This window comes from Stegostoma tigrinum, chromosome 22 (genome assembly GCF_030684315.1).
Source record: "Stegostoma tigrinum isolate sSteTig4 chromosome 22, sSteTig4.hap1, whole genome shotgun sequence".
NCBI classification, from domain to species: Eukaryota; Metazoa; Chordata; class Chondrichthyes; order Orectolobiformes; family Stegostomatidae; genus Stegostoma; species Stegostoma tigrinum.
Genome location: NC_081375.1, coordinates 4,251,936 through 4,277,459, shown reverse-complemented (window position 1 = coordinate 4,277,459; position 25,524 = coordinate 4,251,936). Strand labels below are relative to the sequence as shown.

At 47.2% G+C, this 25,524-nt stretch overlaps 1 protein-coding gene across 1 annotated transcript in view; it reads left to right on the top strand.

Annotated features, from left to right (window-relative positions):
- Positions 1-21,571, top strand: part of LOC125463639 (sulfotransferase 2B1) — a 57,485-nt gene extending 35,914 nt beyond the window's left edge. Inside the window, exon 6 of the mRNA XM_048555177.2 lies at positions 20,023-21,571. Coding sequence (XP_048411134.1) covers positions 20,023-20,132 — 110 coding nt within the window. The 3' untranslated portion in view covers positions 20,133-21,571. The remainder of the gene's footprint in view (positions 1-20,022) is intronic.
- Positions 21,572-25,524: the final 3,953 nt, after the last annotated feature.

The following is a 25,524-nucleotide window of genomic DNA, read 5'->3' as shown; positions in this document are numbered from 1 at the left end:
GCCAGGCCCGAGGAGCGACAGTCGTTACCCCCCCGACCAGATCGAAGGCCCACAGGTCCAGGCGCCGGACCATTTCCCGTACCTGCTGAGGTGCGGTATCCCGCACTCCTGCAGAAACAGGAGGTCCGCCTTGATGGTGGTCAGGTAGGCCAACGTGGACACACATCTCGCGGTTGACTTGATGCTGCGCACATTAATGCTTGCAACTCGTACCCCCATTGTGGGCAGTGACCGCAGTACCCTCCCCAAGTCCAAGGTCCAGCCCCTCCATCTGTCCCTTCATGCCCATTGCCCGGGCTAACTGCTGGACGCTCTCCGGGCTCAGGAAACCATCCATGCTGCCTTCCGGGTGGCATCCCCCCGTCAGGGGTGCGGAGGCAGGAGGGTCCGGCTCCGGGTCAGGCTGGGGACGCGCTGTTTCCTCCTTTCCGCCTGGAAGTTCCGGGGGGCCCTCCAGTGCTCCAGCGGCACTTGACTGGGTGTTGGAGGGAGCCTCAGGATGCCTCCCGTCACCTGGAAGCGGGGTGCTGCTTTCCTTCCCCCTCGAGACCTTTAACTTCTGCTTCGGGTGGGCCCTCTCCGAATCCTCCTCGTCAGAGGAGCTCTTATAGCCCCCCTGTAGCTGCCTCTTCCCGCCTGATGGTTGTGGTTCCTGGGCCCGTCGACGCACCTTCCTCCTCGCTTTCTGGACTGTTGTCCACTCCCCTGGGTCGCCTGTCGCCGCCTCCATCGACTCCGGGTTGTCGGGGGGGAATCGGAGCCTGCAGGGGTGCTTTGCTGGGCTCGGGCCCATCCTGCAGGGCTGGGCCCTCCTGCACGGCCTGGCCCTCCTGCACATTAGTGGGGTCCTTGCTGGGCCCTGGTGCCTTCCTCTCCTCTGGGGGGGCTGGCCCCGCATTTCCCCTGCCGGCGACCTGGGCGTAGGTGGTACCCCGCCGTGGGCATGCCTTATAGAGGTGGCCCGCTTCCCCGCAAAGGTTGCGGCTTTTTTCTTGTGGGCAATCCTTTGCAAGGTGTCCCTCCTCCCTGCAGTTCCTGCAGATGGTGGCTTTGCAGTCGGCCACCACGTGACCTGACCTACCACAGGCATGGCAGACTTTCGGTTGCCCTGCATAGGCCAGGTAGCCCCTGCTCCCGCCGATCGCGAAGCTGGACGGTGGGTGTGCGACATTCCCATCTGCGCCCATCCTCAGCGTCACCTTGACCTGCCTCTTACTCGTCCAGATGCCAAAGGGGTCCACGATGTCAGTTAGGTCCCCTTCCACCTTCACGTACCTTCCGAGGAAGGTCAGGACATCAACTGCTGGCACATGCGGGTTGTACATGTGTACAGTCACCATACGGCTCCTCTGCGCTGGCATCACAAACAGTGGGACAGCGGTCAATACAGAGAGGGGGCCCTCACCTCCTTTCTCCTTGAAAACCTCCAGGAAGCGCTCGCAAAGCTTGGCACTCCTGAAGGTCACGCCGTAAAAACCTCCTCCGGGGAAATCCTGCAGGCAGTAAATGTCCGCAGCAGCGAACCCACAACAGTCCAACAGGACCCTCTTCACGAAGAAGGTGCGGTCCACAGGTGCACCTTCATCCACCTTCTTTACGGAAACACGGATGGTGTTCCAGACCCCCTGACCTGGGGCACGAGCACCTGCCGCAGCCATCATTGCAGGTTGGCTGCTCCCCTGAACCAGCGTTAGGCCGAAGCCAGCATTAAGATCCACCGGTCGCACGGGTGCACAGCCAACCCGACGTCCTCCTTTCACCTCCAAGATAGCACTCTCCTCCACTCGGTCCACAAGAGAGTGGGTCTTTATTGTGTTCGAGATGTCAGCTAGTTCACTGAGCTTGCCGGTTTGTCCCCAGATGTTTCGTCACCATTCTAGGTAACATCAACAGTGAGCCTCCGACAAAGCACTGGTGTTATGTCCCGCTTTCTATTTATCAGTTTCGGTTTCCTTGGGTTGGTGATGTCATTTCCTGTGTCGGTGATGTCATTTCCTGTTCTTTTTCTCAGAGGATGGTAGATTGATTTGGAGCCAGTGTGTTTGTTGATGGAGTTCCGGTTGGAATGCCATGCTTCTAGGAATTATATTACATACAGATGAGGAAGGACACCACTTTGATTGGGACAACTCATCCATCCTAGGACAAGCCAAACAGAGACACGCACGAGAATTCCTAGAAGCATGGCATTCCAACCAGGACTCCATCAACAAACACATTGATTTGGAGCCAATCTACCATCCCTTGAGAAAAAGAACAGGAAATGACATCACCAATGCAGGAAATGACATCACCAACCCAAGGAAACCTAAACAGATAAATAGAAAGCTGGACATAACACCAACGCTTCGTCGGAGGCTCACTGATGATGTTACCTAGAATGGTGACGAAACGTCTGAAAACTAACCTTCCAGCTCAGTGAGCAAGCTCACATCCATTCAACAGCTTTGAGCAAATAAGATTTTCCTGTTACAACTAATGTAAAGAAATCTTGTAGCACAATGAGCTACGTCTCTGCCTCTAAGGCAGAATTTCTGAGTTCAAGTCTTCCCTTGATGGCAAGGAAGAGCTGTTTATTTTGTGGCTAGATATGTTGAGTACAACTTATGCAGAAGAGATTCCTGGTTTCCCGGTCAGCCCTGTAAATGGAACAAAAATTGGACTCTCTACAGTTAATAGCTCACATCGATAATGTTTACACTGTGTGTTTTTATTGAATTGGCTGTAAGATGGATGTCTGCAGTGAATGCTTCTTGGCAGAGGTCTCATGTCTTCAAGCCAGGAGGCACATGAGTGTACTATTGCATTTCTATCCTACACATTCCCTTTTCCTTACAAAACTATTGCATACATTTTCATCTATCTTGCATTACCCAAGTTCCCACAATAGGCACAACTGTTTTCTTTCATTTGCGGTTTATTTTTGACAGCTCCTGCAAATGCATTGTGCAGTGTTTGAATCATGCCAGTCACTTAACAGTACAAATGGGTGTTGTCATTGGCTGTTCATCTGGGTAATATTTCTTCTCCAGAGAGTCTTGTTCCCTCCTTACTTGCTAGTCCAGTAACTGCTGTAGTGCCATTTCCACTGTTGGAATGCTGTGGACCTTTGCACCTGATCTGTAGACTGTGAGTTCACATTGTCCTGCTTGGTTGGGTACATTAACAGCCGGCTTCTCTAGTTTTACATTTATTTCTGCAATTGTGAAAGTCTATCTGATTGTTCAGCTCTGATGCGTGTCATCAAGCTGACAACTGCTCGATGCATCTCCCAAGTTGCCACCTGAGTTGACTTTTCTTAGAGCGTAGAAGGCTCTGTCTGGCCTTTCAATGCTCAACTCTGGCAGTGAATTTACAATTTTGTTAAAATGTAGTTTTGGCTTTCTGCTGTTTCTTGTTGATTTTGTCATTCATGCCTGTTACTGCTTCTGGCTCAATAGCTATTGGAACAATAGTTTGGGTGAATCATATATTCCCTTCAGAGTGGAAACAGGCCCTTCAGCCCAACAAATCCTCACCAACCCTCGGTCCATCCCCTGTAACCCACCTAATCTACACATCCCGGAATGCTACAGGCAGTTTCCCATGGCCAATCTACCTAACCTGCACATCTTTGGACTGTGGGAGGAAACCAGAGACGCAGGGAGAATGTGTAAACTCCACACAGACCGTTACCCAAGGGTGGAATTGAACCCGGGTCCCTGGTGCTGTGAGGTCGCAGTGCTAACCACTGAGCCACTGTACCGTGTGATATTATCTGCTAGACCACTTACCATGCTTTTCATCAGTGGTTTCCCATCTGAGGCTTACCTTATATACTCCAATGCTGGATTTACTCAACTTCATAGAATAAAAACAATCAAACAGCTGCCCCAGCCTTCCCATTTGATGAGGAATAGTGCAGAGATGATGTACAGTGTTAAACTTCTGAATCCTTTATGAAGTGGCTGAATTTGTCATTCATGAACTGAGGGTCATTGTCATTCTTCACAACATCTGGAGTGCTATAACCACTGAAGTGCGCCTTCAGGCATTCTATAATCTCACCAGTTATTGTTGAAGTCAGCTGGCTTACCTGCTAGTCATCAAAACAGTAAAATTTGAATCCCTACAGTATGGAAACAGGTCCTTCAGCCTAACAAGTCCACACCAAACCTCAGTGCATCCCACCCAGATCCATTCCCCCTATAACCCACCTAAGCTACACATCCTGAACACTACGGGCAATTTAGCGTGGCCAATCCACCTAACCTGCACATCTTTGGACTGTGGGAGGAAACCCATGCAGACACGGGGAGATTGTGCAAACTGCACACAGACAGACACCCAAGGCCAGAATTGAACCTGGGTCCATGGTGCTGTGAGGACAGTAGTGTTACCACTGAGCCACCGTGCTACATCTGTGATGATAACAAGATAGTTAATTCCTGCAAGACTGAACAGATGTATTCCCAGCCTCACCAGTAGTCTGCCTGGGATGTCATGTTTCATCAGTGGTTCTATGATTGTCTGGGTTGGTACTCGACACAAGCACAGCTCTGCTTGATGTGCTCCTTGACTTTACTGCTCATGGTTGGTTAATAGAGCACTTTTCTTGCCTTCCTATGACTATGCAATTCCTTGGTTCTCACTTGTATGCAGTTTCATATCTCTCAGCTATTTAGGGAAAATAGTTCTCTGTCCTTTTGTACAATATTCCCATCAAGCCTCTTCATTTTTCACCTGTTTGTCCAAAATGCTCACGCGACCATCAGAATGAACTTGATGCTTTCAGGCCATCCTTTCATCGCTGCTACTTCTTGAAACATTTGAATAGTTACATCTTTTTGGGTAGTTTAGTTTATTTGAGCCAGACTCTGTTCTTTAGGTTCAATGTCACTTCTGTGTTGATGAATGACTTCGAGAGCACTTTGAACTTCTGCTTCATATTGAATCTGGAAGATTTCGCACCGTTGTGACATATTCTACTTTCTTTCTAGGGAGTGCTATTCTTGATGACAGTTCAATGATGTACATCTGTTTCCCTTTCTTGTATGTCACAACTAGATAATAGCTCTGTAACGAGAGTGATGTTTGCAGAAGATTTTGGAACAGATAGTCTTGGCTTGAGGAAAATGCTTTTGAAGTGGTTTGTGGTCACACTTAACTGTCGCTGTTTATAAATATACAAAATAGAAGCAGAAATGGGCCATTGGGACCCTCAAGCCTGTTCTGCCATTCAGTAAGATCTTGGCTGAAATAAGACCATGCATTTCACAGTAAACATTCCCACTTATGCCAATAACTCTTGATTTTCCCAACTAGCAAAAATCTATCCACCTCTGCCTTAAAAATATTCAATGACCTATGAATTCGCTATGAAGAGAGGTTGAGTAGATTAGGATTATTTTCATTAGAAAGACGGAGATTGAGGGGGGACCCGATTGAGGTCTACAAAATCATAAGGGGTATAGACAGGGTGGATAGCAAACAGCTTTTTCCCAGAGTGGGGGACTCAATTACTAGGGGTCATGTGTTCAAAGTGAGAGGAGGAAAGTTTAAGGGAGCTATGTGTGGAAAGTTCTTTACACAGAGGGTGGTGGGTGCCTGGAACGCGTTGCCAGCAGAGGTGGTAGACGCAGACACGTTAGTGTCTTTTAAGATATATTTGGACAGGTACATGGATGGGCAGGGAGCAAATGGACACAGACCGTCAGAAAATAGATGACAGGTTAGACAGAGGATCTTGATCGGCGCAGGCTTGGAGGGCCGAAGGGCCTGTTCCTGTGCTGTAGGTTTCTTTATTCTTGTTCTTTGACCTCAGCATCAATGGCCATAAATAAACACATCGAACTCGACCCCGTATACATTCCACTATGAAAGAAAACCGAAAGTGAGATAATCCAGGTCAACGGACCCCAGGGTTTAAAAACCAGGCGGGAAAACATACCGACGCTTCATTGGAGACTGCACTGGTGATGTTACCAGCAGGGTATGGAATGTCTGTGAAGCAACAAACCAGCACGGAGAGCCAACCAACCCCAACACCCATAACCCGAGCTACACATCTATTCCAAAACCTCAATGACCTCATTTTCACTGCCTTCTGAGTTAGAGCATTCCAAAGGCATACAACCTTCAGAGAAACAAACTTCTCCTTACCTCAGTTTTTAAAAGACAAACTCTACATTTAAAATAGCATCCCCCCCTGTTCAGGGCTGACAAACGAGAGAAAACATCCTTTCCAAGCCCACCTTGTCAAGATCGTTCAGGATCTAATTTACTTCAATCAAGTCACCTCTCCACTCTTCTCAACCCCAGAGGAAGAAAAGCCCAGCCTGTCCAACCTTTCCTCATAAGACAATCTACTTCATAAGAACCAGTCCAGCAAATCACCCTTAACTTCCTCAAATGCATTTACATGCTTCTGTTAAATACAGAGATCAAAAGTGTAAGCAGTATTTGTGATATGGACTCACTGATGCCCCACATGACTGAAACCAACATTCTTATTCTTCTGAGATAATAAAATGTGAGGCTGGATGAACACAGCAGGCCAAGCAGCATCTCAGGAGCACAAAAGCTGACGTTTCGGGCCTAGACCCTTCATCAGAGAGGGGGATGGGGGGAGGGAACTGGAATAAATAGGGAGAGAGGGGGAGGCGGACCGAAGATGGAGAGCAAAGAAGATAGGTGGAGAGGGTGTAGGTGGGGAGGTAGGGAGGGGATAGGTCAGTCCAGGGAAGACGGACAGGTCAAGGAGGTGGGATGAGGTTAGTAGGTAGCTGGGGGTGCGGCTGGGGGTGGGAGGAAGGGATGGGTGAGAGGAAGAACCGGTTAGGGAGGCAGAGACAGGTTGGACTGGTTTTGGGATGCAGTGGGTGGGGGGGAAGAGCTGGGCTGGTTGTGTGGTGCAGTGGGGGGAGGGGATGAACTGGGCTGGTTTAGGGATGCAGTGGGGGAAGGGGAGATTTTGAAACTGGTGAAGTCCACATTGATACCATATGGCTGCAGGGTTCCCAGGCGGAATATGAGTTGCTGTTCCTGCAACCTTCGGGTGGCATCATTGTGGCAGTGCAGGAGGCCCATGATGGACATGTCATCAAGAGAATGGGAGGGGGAGTGGAAATGGTTTGCGACTGGGAGGTGCAGATGTTTGTTGCGAACTGAGCGGAGGTGTTCTGCAAAGCGGTCCCCAAGCCTCCGCTTGGTTTCCCCAATGTAGAGAAAGCCGCACCGGGTACAGTGGATGCAGTATACCACATTGGCAGATGTGCAGGTGAACCTCTGCTTAATGTGGAATGTCATCTTGGGGCCTGGGATGGGGGTGAGGGAGGAGGTGTGGGGACAAGTGTAGCATTTCCTGCGGTTGCAGGGGAAGGTGCCGGGTGTGGTGGGGTTGGAGGGCAGTGTGGAGCGAACAAGGGAGTCACGGAGAGAGTGGTCTCTCCGGAAAGCAGACAGGGGTGGGGATGGAAAAATGTCTTGGGTGGTGGGGTCGGATTGTAAATGGCGGAAGTGTCGGAGGATAATGCGTTGTATCCGGAGGTTGGTAGGGTGGTGTGTGAGAACGAGGGGGATCCTCTTGGGGCGGTTGTGGCGGGGGCGGGGTGTGAGGGATGTGTCGCGGGAAATGCGGGAGACGCGGTCAAGGGCGTTCTCAATCACCGTGGGGGGGAAGTTGCGGTCCTTAAAGAACTTGGACATCTGGGATGTGCGGGAGTGGAATGTCTTATCGTGGGAGCAGATGCGGCGGAGGCGGAGGAATTGGGAATAGGGGATGGAGTTTTTGCAGGAGGGTGGGTGGGAGGAGGTGTATTCTAGGTAGCTGTGGGAGTCGGTGGGCTTGAAATGGACATCAGTTACAAGCTGGTTGCCTGAGATGGAGACTGAGAGGTCCAGGAAGGTGAGGGATGTGCTGGAGATGGCCCAGGTGAACTGAAGGTTGGGGTGGAAGGTGTTGGTGAAGTGGATGAACTGTTCGAGCTCCTCTGGGGAGCAAGAGGCGGCGCCGATACAGTCATCAATGTACCGGAGGAAGAGGTGGGGTTTGGGGCCTGTGTAGGTGCGGAAGATGGACTGTTCCACGTAACCTACAAAGAGGCAGGCATAGCTGGGGCCCATGCGGGTGCCCATGGCCACCCCCTTAGTCTGTAGGAAGTGGGAGGAGTCAAAAGAGAAGTTGTTGAGTGTGAGGACGAGTTCCGCTAGGCGGATGAGAGTGTCGGTGGAGGGGGCCTGGTCGGGCCTGCGGGACAGGAAGAAGCGGAGGGCCTTGAGGCCATCTCCATGCGGAATGCAGGTGTACAGGGACTGGACGTCCATGGTGAATATGAGGTGTTGGGGGCCAGGGAATTGGAAGTCCTGGAGGAGGTGGAGGGCGTGGGTGGTGTCACGGACATAGGTGGGGAGTTCCTGGACCAAAGGGGAGAAAATGGAGTCCAGATAGGTGGAGATGAGTTCGGTGGGGCAGGAGCAGGCTGAGACGATGGGTCGACCAGGGCAGGCAGGTTTGTGGATTTTGGGAAGGAGATAGAAACGGGCCGTGCGGGGTTGGGGAACAATGAGGTTGGAGGCTGTGGGTGGGAGGTCCCCTGAGGTGATGAGGTCATGAATGGTGTTGGAGATGATGGTTTGGTGCTCGGGTGTGGGGTCATGATCGAGGAGGCGGTAGGAGGTGGTGTCGGAGAGTTGGCGTCTGGCCTCGGCGATGTAGAGGTCAGTGCTCCATACTACCACTGCGCCACCCTTGTCTGCGGGTTTGATGGTGAGGTTGGGGTTGGAGCGGAGGGAGCGGAGGGCTGCCCGTTCTGCGGGGGAGAGGTTGGAGTGGGTGAGAGGGGTGGAGAGGTTGAGGCGGTTAATGTCTCGACGGCAGTTGGAGATGAAGAGGTCGAGGGAGGGTAGGAGGCCTGGGGGTGGTGTCCAGGAGGAGGACTTGTGTTGGAAGCGGGTGAAGGGGTCAGTGGAAGGAGGGTTGGGTTCCCGGTTGAAGAAGTAGGCATGGAGGCGAAGACGGCGGAAAAACTGCTCTATGTCCGACCGTGACTGGTATTCGTTGATGTGTGGTTGTAGGGGGACAAAGGTGAGCCCCTTGCTCAGGACTAACCGTTCGTCCTCAGTCAGTGGGAGGTCTGGGGGGATGGTGAAGATTCGGCAGGGCTCAGGGTGGCTGTCTCCTCTGGGGTTGCAGGCTGTGGAGGTTGTGGGCGGAGCGATGATGTCGTCGGCCGTGGGCGGGGTTCCGTCGGCCGTGGGCGGGGTTCCGTCGGCGTCGGCCGTGGGCGGGGTTCCGTCGGCGTCGGCCGTGGGCGGGGTTCCGTCGGCGTCGGCCGTGGGCGGGGTTCCGTCGGCGGTGGGAGGATCGGGGTGGGCGGCAGCAGCTGAGGTGAGGGTGGTTTGTGGGCTGTAGTACCTGGACGTGGAGGTGGTGACTGCAGCAGCGGTTCCGGAAGTTCTGTGGCCGGCGGAGGCCGATGTGACGTCATCGGTGGGGTCTCCGGCCGTGTCCTCATGGTCAATGGCGGCGGGTGCATGGTGGGGGAGGGGCAGGGACAGAGTCGGGATTTGGGAGGCGCAGGAATCCTCTTGTGGGTGGCAGGGGCCTGTGAGTTGGTTGTACTTACGATTTTTGGTGTCCAGTAAAGCTGAGTGGAACTGGGTGTTCAGTCTGTGGATCCTGCGGAGGATAAAAAACAGCAGGGGTCCCTTGCAGGTCTGGGAGAGGGAGGCTCTGAGCTGGGGCAGGCTGGATTGCAGTGCCTGGAGGTGCCGGCGCATGGCTGCAAGTGTCTGTTTCAGGACTCGCAGGGAGAACCGCTTCTGAAGGGTCTGAATATTCTGGGTGTAGAGGTGGTCACGGTTGGGGCCAAATTGGGAAGGCTGAAATGTGGACTGTAGTCCCTTGGGGATGATCTGGTTCCGTAGGCAGGTGCTGAGAAAGGTGATGTGGCTGTGGTACCTGGTTTGCTTCAGGACATGGTCGAGCAGTTTCAAGGCCGAAGAGATTACAAGAGAGTTGCAATGGGAGAGAGATTCCCTGAGGTTGGTCCGGAGGGAGGAGGGTAACTTCTTCAGGTTAGGCATCCCTGGCAGAGGCTTCGCAGTGAGGTTAAAATAGTATCAGAGATAATGGGAACTGCAGATGCTGGAGATTCCAAGATAATAAAATGTGAGGCTGGATGAACACAGCAGGCCAAGCAGCATCTCAGGAGCACAAAAGCTGACGTTTCGGACGTTCCAACCTCATTGTTCCCCAACCCCGCACGGCCCGTTTCTATCTCCTTCCCAAAATCCACAAACCTGCCTGCCCTGGTCGACCCATCGTCTCAGCCTGCTCCTGCCCCACCGAACTCATCTCCACCTATCTGGACTCCATTTTCTCCCCTTTGGTCCAGGAACTCCCCACCTATGTCCGTGACACCACCCACGCCCTCCACCTCCTCCAGGACTTCCAATTCCCTGGCCCCCAACACCTCATATTCACCATGGACGTCCAGTCCCTGTACACCTGCATTCCGCATGGAGATGGCCTCAAGGCCCTCCGCTTCTTCCTGTCCCGCAGGCCCGACCAGGCCCCCTCCACCGACACTCTCATCCGCCTAGCGGAACTCGTCCTCACACTCAACAACTTCTCTTTTGACTCCTCCCACTTCCTACAGACTAAGGGGGTGGCCATGGGCACCCGCATGGGCCCCAGCTATGCCTGCCTCTTTGTAGGTTACGTGGAACAGTCCATCTTCCGCACCTACACAGGCCCCAAACCCCACCTCTTCCTCCGGTACATTGATGACTGTATCGGCGCCGCCTCTTGCTCCCCAGAGGAGCTCGAACAGTTCATCCACTTCACCAACACCTTCCACCCCAACCTTCAGTTCACCTGGGCCATCTCCAGCACATCCCTCACCTTCCTGGACCTCTCAGTCTCCATCTCAGGCAACCAGCTTGTAACTGATGTCCATTTCAAGCCCACCGACTCCCACAGCTACCTAGAATACACCTCCTCCCACCCACCCTCCTGCAAAAACTCCATCCCCTATTCCCAATTCCTCCGCCTCCGCCGCATCTGCTCCCACGATAAGACATTCCACTCCCGCACATCCCAGATGTCCAAGTTCTTTAAGGACCGCAACTTCCCCCCCACGGTGATTGAGAACGCCCTTGACCGCGTCTCCCGCATTTCCCGCGACACATCCCTCACACCCCGCCCCCGCCACAACCGCCCCAAGAGGATCCCCCTCGTTCTCACACACCACCCTACCAACCTCCGGATACAACGCATTATCCTCCGACACTTCCGCCATTTACAATCCGACCCCACCACCCAAGACATTTTTCCATCCCCACCCCTGTCTGCTTTCCGGAGAGACCACTCTCTCCGTGACTCCCTTGTTCGCTCCACACTGCCCTCCAACCCCACCACACCCGGCACCTTCCCCTGCAACCGCAGGAAATGCTACACTTGTCCCCACACCTCCTCCCTCACCCCCATCCCAGGCCCCAAGATGACATTCCACATTAAGCAGAGGTTCACCTGCACATCTGCCAATGTGGTATACTGCATCCACTGTACCCGGTGCGGCTTTCTCTACATTGGGGAAACCAAGCGGAGGTTTGGGGACCGCTTTGCAGAACACCTCCGCTCAGTTCGCAACAAACATCTGCACCTCCCAGTCGCAAACCATTTCCACTCCCCCTCCCATTCTCTTGATGACATGTCCATCATGGGCCTCCTGCACTGCCACAATGATGCCACCCGAAGGTTGCAGGAACAGCAACTCATATTCCGCCTGGGAACCCTGCAGCCATATGGTATCAATGTGGACTTCACCAGTTTCAAAATCTCCCCTTCCCCCACTGCATCCCTAAACCAGCCCAGTTCATCCCCTCCCCCCACTGCACCACACAACCAGCCCAGCTCTTCCCCCCCACCCACTGCATCCCAAAACCAGTCCAACCTGTCTCTGCCTCCCTAACCGGTTCTTCCTCTCACCCATCCCTTCCTCCCACCCCCAGCCGCACCCCCAGCTACCTACTAACCTCATCCCACCTCCTTGACCTGTCCGTCTTCCCTGGACTGACCTATCCCCTCCCTACCTCCCCACCTACACCCTCTCCACCTATCTTCTTTGCTCTCCATCTTCGGTCCGCCTCCCCCTCTCTCCCTATTTATTCCAGTTCCCTCCCCCCATCCCCCTCTCTGATGAAGGGTCTAGGCCCGAAACGTCAGCTTTTGTGCTCCTGAGATGCTGCTTGGCCTGCTGTGTTCATCCAGCCTCACATTTTATTATCTTGGAATCTCCAGCATCTGCAGTTCCCATTATCTCTCATTCTTATTCTTCTGTCCAATTACTGATGTAATAGAGGGTAATGTCCCATTACTTTCTTTGACTAAGTGCTGTATGTCCAGACCAACTTTTTGTGACTCATGCACTTGAACACCTAAATCCCTCTGCACCTCGGGCTTACACAGTCGATCTCTATTTAAGTAAAACCATGCTTTTCAGATCCACCTGCTAAAACAAACAACCTCACATTTTCCCATATCTCACTTAACTTGTCCTTATCGCTTGCAAGTAAGTTGTGGTGAAAATGTTCACAAGCAAAAACAATTGAAAAAAATTCAGAACAACTTGCAAGGTCAGATATATTGCCTAGATGCAAAGAATACTAACTGGTAGATGAAGCTGGATGAAAGGAGCAGCTTTTTAACTATAGTCTGGACATGGTTTGAGTGATGCAAATGGTTGTATGTGCCATTTAACATTTTCACAGTTCCAGAGCAGTGTCTACACAGATAGTTTGAGATAGTCAGTGATCTTCCCAGAATGGAAGCTATAATGTATGACTTATTTTTCAACTTGAGCACAGCCTCATACAATCTGCCCTCACATCCTGGGTGCAAATACAACCAGAGATAATGGGAACTGCAGATGCTGGAGATTCCAAGATAATAAAATGTGAGGCTGGACGAACACAGCAGGCCAAGCAGCATCTCAGGAGCACAAAAGCTGACGTTTCGGGCCTAGACCCTTCATCAGAGAGCTCTGATGAAGGGTCTAGGCCCGAAACGTCAGCTTTTGTGCTCCTGAGATGCTGCTTGGCCTGCTGTGTTCGTCCAGCCTCACATTTTATTATCCTGCAAATACAACCAACTGTTTCTGTTGAATTAGGGATGTTCCAAATCCTATCTCACAAGGGTGACACTACAGGAAGACTTTTTCATTTATGTCAGAGTATTTCAGCACTGGACCTGCTGTGATTAGTTGCTCAGTCAGAGGGAATGCAGCTTCTTGTTCTGCACCCTAATCCTACTACATAACCTTGGCAGTGAGTTGGTGCAATGGTTCACACCCCGACAAACTGGGAAAGAATATTGCTGAGTTCTGTAGTAGATGATTCTAATAAATTTTTGCAGAGCTCTTATACCTGCTGGCTATTGCATCACTGCTTTAGCTTTCACCTTTTTGCAATCTGATATTAGACCTTTTGCTGTCAACGTGTGACCTATAAATATGATTTTTGGCATCTTTATACTGTGGTGTTTTTTCTTGCTCAGGCTTATCTGGTGAGTTTCAATTAGCAGTCACACTAGAGTTTGGTTACAATTAGCAGTGGTTCCATTATAGTATCCACATCCCTACTTTGCATATCATCCATTATAGTTTCCACTTCGGAATGATCACCAACTATCTAATACTGTCTGCATAAATACTCCTCTAGAGCTGTGGAAATGCCAAATGCCAACTTTAAATCTAGCTTAGTGAATATAGGTGCCCGTGTGAGTTCTGTCAATTCCCTTTCATTGGCTTGGATTAGTGAGAGTTTTATTTGGATCAATGCATATTTTCCAGGTCGTTCCACAGCTAAAATTCAGTATAAGTTTTCACATTTTTGATATACTGCTTTCTTTTCCGGATTTCCTATTTTGTCTTTTACAGTGTGGCCTTGAAGCCAGCTGGACCTTCCCTCAGCAAATGCTGAATTGGTCTTACACTCATTTACTTCAGAATGGCATTCTCTAGAAAGACGTCCTAACTCTGTAAACACATTGATCTATTCCTCTGGGATCTGTTCCTGCAGTGGAACCTCACAGTCACAGCTATCTAGGTCTAGGGCAGTAGTTACATGAGAACACCATGAACTTCGAGTTGCCCATTAAGTGGCAAATTATTCTGATATGATCCCAGCTGATGTTGTGTACGGGCAATTCAGATCCCAGACTGAAATCTAACTTCATGGATCATTTTTGTTTTTTGTTTCAATGAGGTGATCTCTCACTGAAGCATGGCCCACAATATTGCAATTTGGGTTCATCAGTAAAACTAGTCTATGATTACAAAGGAGACAAAGATAAAATAGAATAAACCAAACAATATAACTGTAACACAAATTTGAACATTTAGAAACACCCAATTGGACACAATCCCATTAAAACACACTCTTACAGATATTAGTACCCCTTTGCAGTACTCACACCAAAGAAAATCTCCTTCTTTATCACCTCCAAAGGCTTGGTTTAATTTGTGACTTTAGGTCCTGGAGAATCCAATGGTCTCTTTCATGTACCTTTCTCAACTTCAAATAAGCCCTTCAGGATTTTAGCCAAACACTTTTTGTCAGCAACTAAGACTAACCTCCTTATTCTGAGGCAAACTATTTGTAAAAAATCTAAACTATCTTTTCTGTCTTTCTCGATTAACAGATTTACACACCAGCTAGGAGCCATGAGGAACTTCCCGAAACTAAAACTGAAAGGTTTCTCTCCAAGCTATGGGTAGTTCTGCTCGGCTTTTAAAAAAATCCAGGATCTTCAATCAGAAAATCTAATATACTACACTGTGTACTTTATATGCTCATAAACTTTCCACTGTAAACAAAACACAGTTAGTCCTTGGGACTTGCTCTTGCAAACATTTTAAAAGAATTCAGTATGACAAATAGTTACTAGTTACTCATTAAACCTTTTCAGACAGACCAAAATCTCCAAATGCCACAAATTTAAAAAATTGAAACTCAAAAAAACTACTAAAATATATTGCATTACACCTCGCCCCAACCCTGAATGAAAATGTATCTTTGAAAGGCATTATCATTACTCATTAAAATTAAGGTTCTTTGAAATAACTAAGTTCTTGGCATGAACTTTTTCTAATAAAATCAAAGGATTGTGGGGCTATAAATAATGGCATCTTCCACATTGCTGCTTATTCCAAAATTGTGCAGAGCTAGCACAAGATGCAATGTCCCTTTTTCATGTGATCAGTCTCTGAAAAATAGCTGACAAGCTGTTCAGTCCCTGCGTTACCTTGCAGTAAAACTGCCCCCACGCCGTCGCATCAACAGCCAGTTAGTCATTGCTAAATATCAGTGTGTTTGTCAGCACAGCTTTCAGGTTTCAAAGGCACATTGCCACTTCAGCTACCATTCACGTTTTATGAACTGAAAGTAAAAAACGCTAGAGATGAAGAGTCATCTCGACTCGAGACATCAGCTTGCTGTCTGTCCAGTGGTGGCTGCCTGACCTGTGGTGATCTCTAGCATTTTTTTGTTTTGTTTTCAACACCGATTCCTGCATCTGCAGTAATTTGCTCCTTCTCATTTTGTGCCTTTTCTCAACAAGTCTATTAAAGATGCAAACAGCGTGTTGAAATTCTGAACAAACTTGTCACAAAATCCACTCATGCCAACACAACACAAATTTCATGTTTTATCCTAGGTGCATGAAAATCCAAACTCTCTCATAATTCTACTTCTCTTGAAGCTCTTTGACCTTGTCCCACAGTATGGAACAAGTCAATCATATTTGCCTTGTCAAATTCACTCCTGTTTTTATTCACGTGTGGAATGTGAGTACCACTGGCTGGGCCCATTCCTAGTTGCTATTGAAAAGGTGGGGGTGAGCTGTCTTTTTGAACTGCCGCAGTCCATGCGCTGTGCATTGACCCAAAATACCCAAAGGGAGGGCATTCCAGGATTTTCACCCAGCGACACTAAAGGAACAGCAACATATTCCCAAGTCAGGATGGTGAATGGCTTGGAGGGGAACTTGCAGATTGTTGTGTTCCCATGTATCTGCTGCCCTTGTCCTTCTAGATGGGAAGCATCTATATAAGGATGTATGAATTTCTGCAGTGCATCTTGAAGATGGTAGCTGTGTGTGCTCTGTGTTGATAGTGGATGTGGTGCCAATCAAGCAGCTGCTTTGTCTTGGATGGTGTCAAGCTTCTTGAGTGTTGTTGGAGCTGCAACCATCCAGGCAAGTGGGGTTTTCCCATTTCACTCCCCACTTGTACCTTGTAGATGATGTATAGGCGACTTACTTGCTGCAGAATTCCTAGCCTCTGACCTGCTTTTGTGGCTGCTGTTCATGTGGTGAGTCCAGTTGAGTTTCTGGCAAATGGTTATTGATAGTGAGGGTTTTGTGGTAGCACCATTGAATGACAAGGGGCAGTGGTTAGATTGTCTCTTATGGGAGATGGGCATTGCCTGGTGTTTGTGTGGCACGAATGTTACTTGCAACTTGTCAGCCCAAACCTGCATATTGTCCAGATCTTGTTGCACTTGAACTGTGACAGCTTCAGTGTCTGTGGTGTTGCAAATGGGGCTGAACATCATGCAATCCTCAGCAAACATTCCCACTTTTGACCTAATGGTAGAGAAAAGGCATTTAATGAAGCGGCTAAAGATGGTTGGGCCTAGGACACTACCCTGAGGAACTCCTGCAGAGATGTCCTGGAGCTGAGATGACTGACCTTCAACAACCCCAACCATCTTCCTATGTGCCAGCTATGACTCCAACCAGCAGAGATTTGGCCTTCTGGTGCCCATTGATTCCAGTTTTGCTAGGGGTCTTTGATGCCACACTCGGTCAATTGCAGCCTTGATGTCAAGGCCTGTCACTCTCACCTCTCCTCTGGAATTCAGCTCTTTTGTCCATTTTTTATACGGGGTGGTAATGAGGTCAGGAGCTGAATAGAACCTAAACTTAGTGTCACTGAGTAAGTGCTGCTTGATAGCATCGCTGATGACACCTTCCATCACTTTACTAATGATTGAGTTTCAACTGATGTGATGATAATTGGCCAGGTTGGATTCTTTGTTAATTCATTCATGGCATATGGGTGTCGCTGGCCAGGCAACATTTATTGCCCATCCCTAATTGCCCAGAGGGCAGTTAAAGTCAACCACATTGCAGTGGGTCTGGAGTCACATGTAGGCCAGACCCAGATAAGGATGGCAGTTTCTCTCCCTAAAGGGCATTTTTGAACCAGATGAGTTTTTCTGACAATCAACAATGGATTCACGGTCATCAGTTTGGTGCTGTACCAAATTTATAACCAAATTGGGCTCGCGTAGTTAATCAAACAGTTCAGTCAAATGGGTCCTACAAAATCTATTAAGACTGTGCTAAATAGTTCTTCAAAAGCTGGTATTTGAATTAAAAACACAGGTTTATTTGAAATTTGTGGTTTTCTCACTACTTGTGTACATCCTTATGTAAACCTAGCAATAAATATGTTTAAAGTTTTAGACTAAAATATTAAGTTAGCTGCTATTTGAATTTCATGAGTAACTTACATCATTATGATACTCAGATGGAACTAGTACCTGATGGACCACTGTCCATTAGTCATTAGTTATTATTTTGGGTGGTCTCCATTTCCTCAGGAATACTATGTCAAGTAATAACACTCAGGTGTGCTTCTGATTCAATCACAGTAATCTGTTCCATATAACTCTTTCAGTTCCATTTGTAAAAAAGATAAGTTAAACATATCAACTTCATTCTCTTTATCTTTATTTTTAGTTACAGTTTCAACTTGTGTCCCGTTACAATTTTAGAAATGACCTCCTTATTTCATGGATTCATTTTCTTCCTGTCTAATGCTATGGGCCTGAGGTCTTTTCACAACAGTGTCAGAAAACAATCCAGGATGTTTTTTTTGTGATATTTCTAGTTTCTTTTACCTCTATTGGTTGTCTTACTACCCTTGGTGAGGCCAGAAGTTTTAAATCTGCAACATTAGTTCCCAAAAGAAAATCAATTCATTTTATCGGAATTTGTTTCTTTACTCCCACTACTATGTATCCATTTACCATGTTACTCTTCAGTCCAACTTTCTCCAATGGAACTGGTTTGTAATCTTCATGTATGCCTCCAATTAATATTTTCCCCTTCATTAAACCCTCTGGAAGGCAAACAGTATCACTGGCCAACATCAGTGACTGACCTCCTCCTGTACCACTCAACGTTTTTATTGATTTTTTTCTCCTTCACTCAAAGCATTAGGAAATACCTTCCCTTTTGAGATACAATACCCATAATCTCCAGATTCTTCTAGTCAGTATTCAAAAAAGAATGATTGTCCAAAGCCATTTCTCCCTCTTTAGTATGTTCTAAGGACCATGTTCTCTTTGTAATACCGCTACAGTTTTAGTACCTAAATCTGTTTCCTCCCAATGCATTCAAAAATCGATTCATTCTTGAAGAACTTCTTTCTTAAACTGTCTTAAAAGAAATCACAAAGGTCACAGAAATACTTACGAGTGAATTATTAAACATATGACTGCACATAGAAACATCATGTGCTAGTTCAAAATTCAAAAATACAAACTCAAAAATAAATGCTATTAAAACAAATATAACTCACACACTTTGCATCACAATTCTGACTTGCACGTATATCATCATTCCCTCATTGTCACGGGGTCAGTATCCTGGACCTCCCTCCTTGCTACCTGAACCACATGAAGGTAGCATGTCACCACCTTCTCCAGAGCAACTTGTGATTGGTAATACGTGCTGCACTATTAGATATGAAGCTGCAATGTTAAGCCAAGAGATAGTAGGAACTGCAGATGCTGGAGAATCTGAGCTAACAAGGTGTGGAGCTGGATGAACACAGCAGGCCGAGCTGCATATGGATGATAATGGAATAGTGTAGGTTAGATGGGCTTCAGTTTGGTTTCACAGGTTGGCGCAACATCAAAGGCCGAAGGGCTTGTACTGTGCTGTAGTGTTCTATAGCAACAGAGGAGCAGGAGAGCTGATGGGTCTAGGCCTGAAACGTCAGCCTTCCTGCTCCTCTGATGCTGCTTGGCCTGCTATGTTCATCCAGCTCTACACCTTGTTGTCTCTATATTAAGTCAAGGCTTGCTTTGCTATCCCAGCTGGAGGTTCCTATGGTACCACTGAGAAAAGGTATCTTTCCTTAGTAGTTGGCCCAAATTCTTTAAAAAAAAACTTAATTAACACAATGTTCTTTTCTGAAGCTTGCTGAATCCATGGCAGGGGAGTAGGACACTCCAACTGGAGGTCCTCCACTCCCTCTGTTTATTTCTCATTTCCTTCTCCTTTTCTCCCCATATTTTATCTTTCTTCCCCCTTTCTTTAGTATTTTGCCCCTCTTGGTATTCTGGCGGGTCGCGTGCTGGCCCCTCGGCGGTATGTCAGCTCAGTATGTGAGCGGGTCCTGCCCAGGTAAGTTCCCGAGGCATCGGGGGAGATCAGAGAGACTGCAGTTTCAGCAGCAGATATACTCAATACTGCCACTGCAGATAGAACAGATATCTGTGGCCATCCGAGAGTGAAATCGGAGGAGGACTAATCAATGACTGTTGAACTTCTAACTTATTCCTTTATTTTCCTGGTTTAAACTATGAAACACTTTAGCATTAATTATTACCTTATTTCTTTATGTTTCTACTCATCTATGAAGTAAGCTGAACTCTTTAACTCTTGTTTCTCTCACTACTTTGTGTCTAAGTTATCTTGTAACTAGGTGGTGTCATGTGTGGTGACTTTATGCACTTTGCACTGTACTCCTGTACTTCTCTACTAGAGTACACATGGCAATAACATCTAAAAAAAATCTAATACTCTAGATTTTGCACTTCCTGCATTCTAACTGTGATTACACTTGCATCCAGTGAAATACTACGGAGTATTCTGAGATATCCTGACATTCTGATAGATGTCATATAGACACAATTTCCTTTTTATTAAAGAAATTGTTATAAATGGAATTCATTTTGTTACAGGCATCTCTGGAGATTGGAAGAACCATTTCACCACAGCACAGACTGAACATTTTAATTCTGTGTACAGCCAAGAAATGAAAGGAGTTGATTTCCCATTTTACAAGGACTGAAGATATAAGAATTGAAGTTTAGAATTGTAAGCTTTCTAAAATTTCAATGTCAATACTTCTAAATCATAATCCTGTTTGAGAAGTGTATTTTCTAATACTGCCTAATATTAGTGTTAGTCGAACCTTCCTGTGCTGATGAGATGTGCCAGTTAGACCTTGCAGAGGGTGAACTAAACTGGTCGTATACCTTTTGAATGTTCAAATGCATGTAACACTATTTTATTGCATTTAATAATCATATCAGTGGAGCTAACTAAAATTTAATCTCAAATTAAAATTAAGATAATCTCGTAATCATTAACACAACTTCTCAATTTTCTAATCCATTTTTGATTCATTTCAGCACCCAAATGTTACTATTTTATTTACAAATGATGCCTCTATAACTGCAAACAAGGAAAATAAAACAACACAACTTCTGAATTACCAGCAGATAAAGGTCCCGCGTTAAATGCCCATTGTCTATGGTTTGCAGTTAAACTAATTACAAGCATCTGAACAATGTGAAGGCATTTGCTAGAATTAAATATTTAAAAAGTGTGGTTATTGAGTATTCCATTGATTTAATGACTGTGTGTGTGGCATAGTGGATTGAATGCTGCGCTGTACCTTGTGTCAGGTCAGTGCACACATACAGCATCTGGCAGGACCCTCTGGGTCTGAGCCACGTAGCCACTCATTTTTGCGATTTTGCATATTTCCATGTTATATCTATTTTGATTTTGATTTTAAGAGAACATGTAGACGTAAAAATAATAATAATAGAACTTTTAAAAGACACTCAGTATAAGTCAATCAATTAATTAAACAATTATGCAATCGATAGTAATCAGTAGTGATATCACTAACTGTGGTCAGTTTTATCTCAAAGACATTTGCTTTATTTCCATGCTAGCCAAAACTGGCCATGTTTGCAGCTGTTTTTTTTAATTCTTTCTGAAACACATCTTTCTTCCTTCTTGCAAAACTTGCTAAAATGAAGTTAATTTCTATTGCATTACCCTTAAGTTACGAGCTATGGTGATCAATAATCTTGCACGAGTGTTCAACTTTAGTGTGGAGCCGGGAGATGTGTTAAAGTATAACATGATTGATGGCAGGTGGGACACGGTAATAAAGGGATGAATGGGAAACCAACATGCCATGATGTTTGGGAGAAGAATTTGATGAGGACTTATGGTTGAGAGCCTGGGTGGAGTCCTCTGAAGGAATGGAGCCAAATACTGATATTCAAGGGGAAACAGTATTCAGTGTTGTGGCTGGAGTGAACTAGTCAACCACTTAAAATACTGAGGAACAGATGTTGACAGAGGAACTGACCAGAGAGTCCAGACCATGCAAGTTCATTTGGAAGCTTAGTGATGTATGTACTATAGGAACCGGTACCATTCTGGGGTTTCCCCCTGTGCTATAATAAAGTTATCGTTCTTTGTTTAAAATATATGTTCAATGTTTTATTTTTCTGATGAAGCTATCTCTTGCTGCTGTATTCATCACATTTCTTTAAAACAATTATATACTTAGTTCAGTATTAAGTTACTTATTCCTACTATATCTAGAATATGGCTCTGAACCTAAATAAGACTCCAAAAGAGAATCATGGTCTACAACCCGAAGTGGCAATAGAACTTTCTCTAGTTCATTTCATAGGGAGATAGGCCGAGAAAAGATGGCCCAAACATTGCTTGTTTCAACTCACCTGGGTTACTTTAGCCAATAGGTATCTCCTAAAACAACAAAGCAAAAGAGGTAATGAAAATAAAAATGAGACGTTTAACCTGCATGCTGAAATGTTTGTACAATGTCAGATTCACATTACCATGAGACACCCTAAGAATAGCAGGGTGGAATTTGACATCCCAGCATGTATATTTGGACAGCAGGAATCATTGATAAAATACAGTATAACACGGTATATGCTTTTCTCACCGGGGAAAGATAATAATGAATGATGCCTCTCACGCTTTGGATTTCTGATCAAGAACTCCATTCTGTTAGTTTTTCCAATTGAGTCATCACTTCAACCAGCAATCCAGGACCTGTTTGCCATCATTATCAACATATATCTTCCCAACCTATGGGCTGATATGGTAACCAAATAAAGTTTCCTTTTGTTCCCTTGTGGGATGCAGGAATCATTGGCAGGGCCAGCATTTACTTCCTGTTCCTAGTTGCCCCTGGAGAAGGTGGTGGTGAGCTGCCTTTTGAACTGCTGCAGTCCACCTGCTGTGGGTTGATCCACAATGCCATTAGGGAGGGAATCCCAGGATTTTGACCCAGCGACAGTGAAGAAACAACAATATATTTCCAAGTCAGGATGGTGAGTGACTTGTAGGGGAACTGGCAGAGGGTGGTGTTCCCATGTATCTGCAGTCCTTGTCCTTCTGGATGGGAGTGGTTGAGTTTGGGAGGTGTTGTCTGAAGATCTTTGGTGAATTTCTGCAGTGCATCTTGTAGATAGTACGTACTGCTGCTACTGAGCATGTATGGTGGAGGGAGTGGATCCTCGTGGATGTGGGGCCAATCAAATGTGCTGTTTTATCCTGGATGGTGTCAAATGTCTTGAGTGTTGCTGGAGCTGCCCCCATCCAGGCAAGTGGGGAGTATTCCATCACACTCCTGACTCGCACCTTGTAGATGGTGGACAGGTTTTGAGGAGTCAGGGGAAGAGTTACTTGCTGCAGTATTCCTAGCTTCTGACCTGTAGTCACTGTGTTTATGTGGTGAGTCCGGCTGAGTTTCTGGTCAATGATAACACCCAGGATGTTGATAGTCTGGATTCAGTGATGGCAACACCATTGACTATCAAAAGACAGTGATTGGATTGTCTCTTATTGGTGATGGTCATTGCCTGGCATTTGTGTGGTGCAAATGTTGTTTGCAACTTGTCAGGCCAAGCCAAGACATTGACTGGATCTTGTTGCATTTGAACATGGACAGCTTCTGTATCTGAGGTGTCGCAAATGGTGTTGGACATTGTGCAATCATTGGGGAACATCCCCACTGCTGACCTTATGGTGGAGGGAAGGTCATCGATGAAGCAGCCGAAATGTTTGGGCCGAGGACACTACCCTGAGGAACTCCGGCAGAGATGACCTGGAACTGAGATGACTGACCCCCAACAACTACAACCATTTTCCTATGTGTCAGGTATGACTCCAACCACTGGAGAGTTTGTCTCTGATACCCATTGATTCCAGTTTTGCTGGGGCTCCCTGATGCCACACTCGGTCGAATGCGGCCTTGATGTTGAGGGCTGAGACTCTCCCCTCACCTCTGGATTTCAGCTGTTTTGAACCAAAGCTGTAATGAGGTCAGGAACTGAGTGGCCCTGCCAGAGACTAAATTGGGCATCATTAAGCAGATTATTGCTGAGCAATGCTGCTTGATAGCACTGATAACGCCTTCTGTTATTCTGCTGATGGTCAACAGTAGACTGATGGGGCAGTAAATGACCGGGTTGGATATGTCCTGAGGAAGAGTCACCGGACCCCGAAACATTAACTCTCTTTCTTACTTCACAGATGCTGCCAGACCTGCTGAGGTTTTCTAGCAACTTGGTTTTGTTGTTGTTGTTGGATTTGTCCTGCTTTTTTGTGTATTAGGACAGACCTGGGCTTTTTCCACATTATCAGGTAGATGCCAGGGTTGTAACTGTACTGGAACAGCTTGGCTAGGGGAGCAACAAATTCTGGAGCACAAATCTTCACTATTGCCGGAATGGTCTCAGGGCCTATAGCCTTTGCAGTATCCAGTGTCTCCAACCGTTTCTTGATATCACATGGAGTGAAGCGAATTGGCTGAAGACTGGTATCTGTGATGCTGGGGACCACTGGAGGAGGCCGAGATGGATCATCCACTCGGCTCTTCTGGCTGAAGATTGCTGCCAATGCTTCAGTTTTATCTTTTGCCCTGATGTGCTGGGCTTTTCCATCATTGAGGACGGGGATATTTGTGGAACCTCCTCCTCCAGTGAGCTGTTTAATTGTCCCCCACCATTCATAACTGGATGTGGCAGGACTGCAGAGCTCACATCTGATCCGTTGGTTGTGGGATAGCTTAGCTCTTTCTGTCATTTGCTGCTTTCGCTGTTTGGTGTGCAAGTAGTCCTGTTTGGTGGCTTCACCAGGTTAACGCCTCATCTTCAGGTATGCCTGGTGCTGATCCTGGCATCCCCTCCTGCCAGGGTTGATCCCCTGGCTTGGTGGTAAGGGTTGAGTGGGGGATCTGCCGGGCCATGAGGTTACAGATTGTGCTGGAGTACAATTCTGCTGCTGCTGATGGGCCACAGCGCCTCATGGATGCCCAGTCTTGAGATTCTAAATCTGTTTGAAGTCTGTCCCATTGAGCACGGTGATAGTGCCACACAATACAATGGAGGTTGTTCTCAGTGTGAAGGTGGGACTCTGTCTGCACAAGGACTGTGCGATGGTCACTGTTAACGATACTGTCATGGACAGATGGGTCTGCAGCTGGCAGATTGGTAAGGATGTGGAGTATGTTTTCCCCTCTTGTTGGTTCCCTCACCACCTGGCACAGACCCAGTCTCGCAGCTATGTCCTCTCGGATCTGACCAACTTCGATCAACAGCTGATGAGCCACTCCTGGTGGTGGGTATGGAAATCCCCCACCCAGAGTGTATTTTGCATCCTTAGTGTTCAACATGGAGGAGTACTGATTCATCAACAGGTTTCCTTGCCTACATTTAGCCTGAAGCCATGAAGCCCGGAATTGATGTTAAGGACCTTGAAGTCAATTCCTTCCCAAGAGTATACCAAGTTGGTACCAGCTCTGCTGGGTCTGTTCTATTGATACAACAGGGCCTATCCAGGGATAGTGATGGTGATACCTGGGACATTGTACATCAGGTATGATTCTGTTAGTATGACTATGCTAGGCTGTTGCTTGACTAGCCGCCTATGAGACTACTGTCCCCATTCTGGCACCAGCCCCCAGATGTTAGTAACCATGGGAGGGCCTGTTTCTGTCTCTCCCATTGCCTAGGTTGATTGTTAGGTGGCCCGTCCAGTTTTCTTTCTTGTTCGAGACTTCATAGCGGTTGATGCAACTGAGTGGCTTTCTAGGCCATTTCAGAGGGTTGGTGAGAGTCAATCACATTACTATAGGTCTGGTGTCACATGTATGTCAGAGCAGGTGAGGATGACATTCTTCCTTCCCCAAAGGATATTAGTGAGCCCGATGGGTTTTTCCATCATTCAGTAGATTCTTAATTCCAGGTATTTTTATTGAATTCAAATTCCAACATCTATCATTGCATGATTCAAACCTGGGTCCTCAGAACATTAGTGGAGGTTCTGGATTGACAGTATAGTGATAATACCACGAGGCCATCACTCTCCCAGAGCTTCTAATAGCTGCATGATCTTTTGGT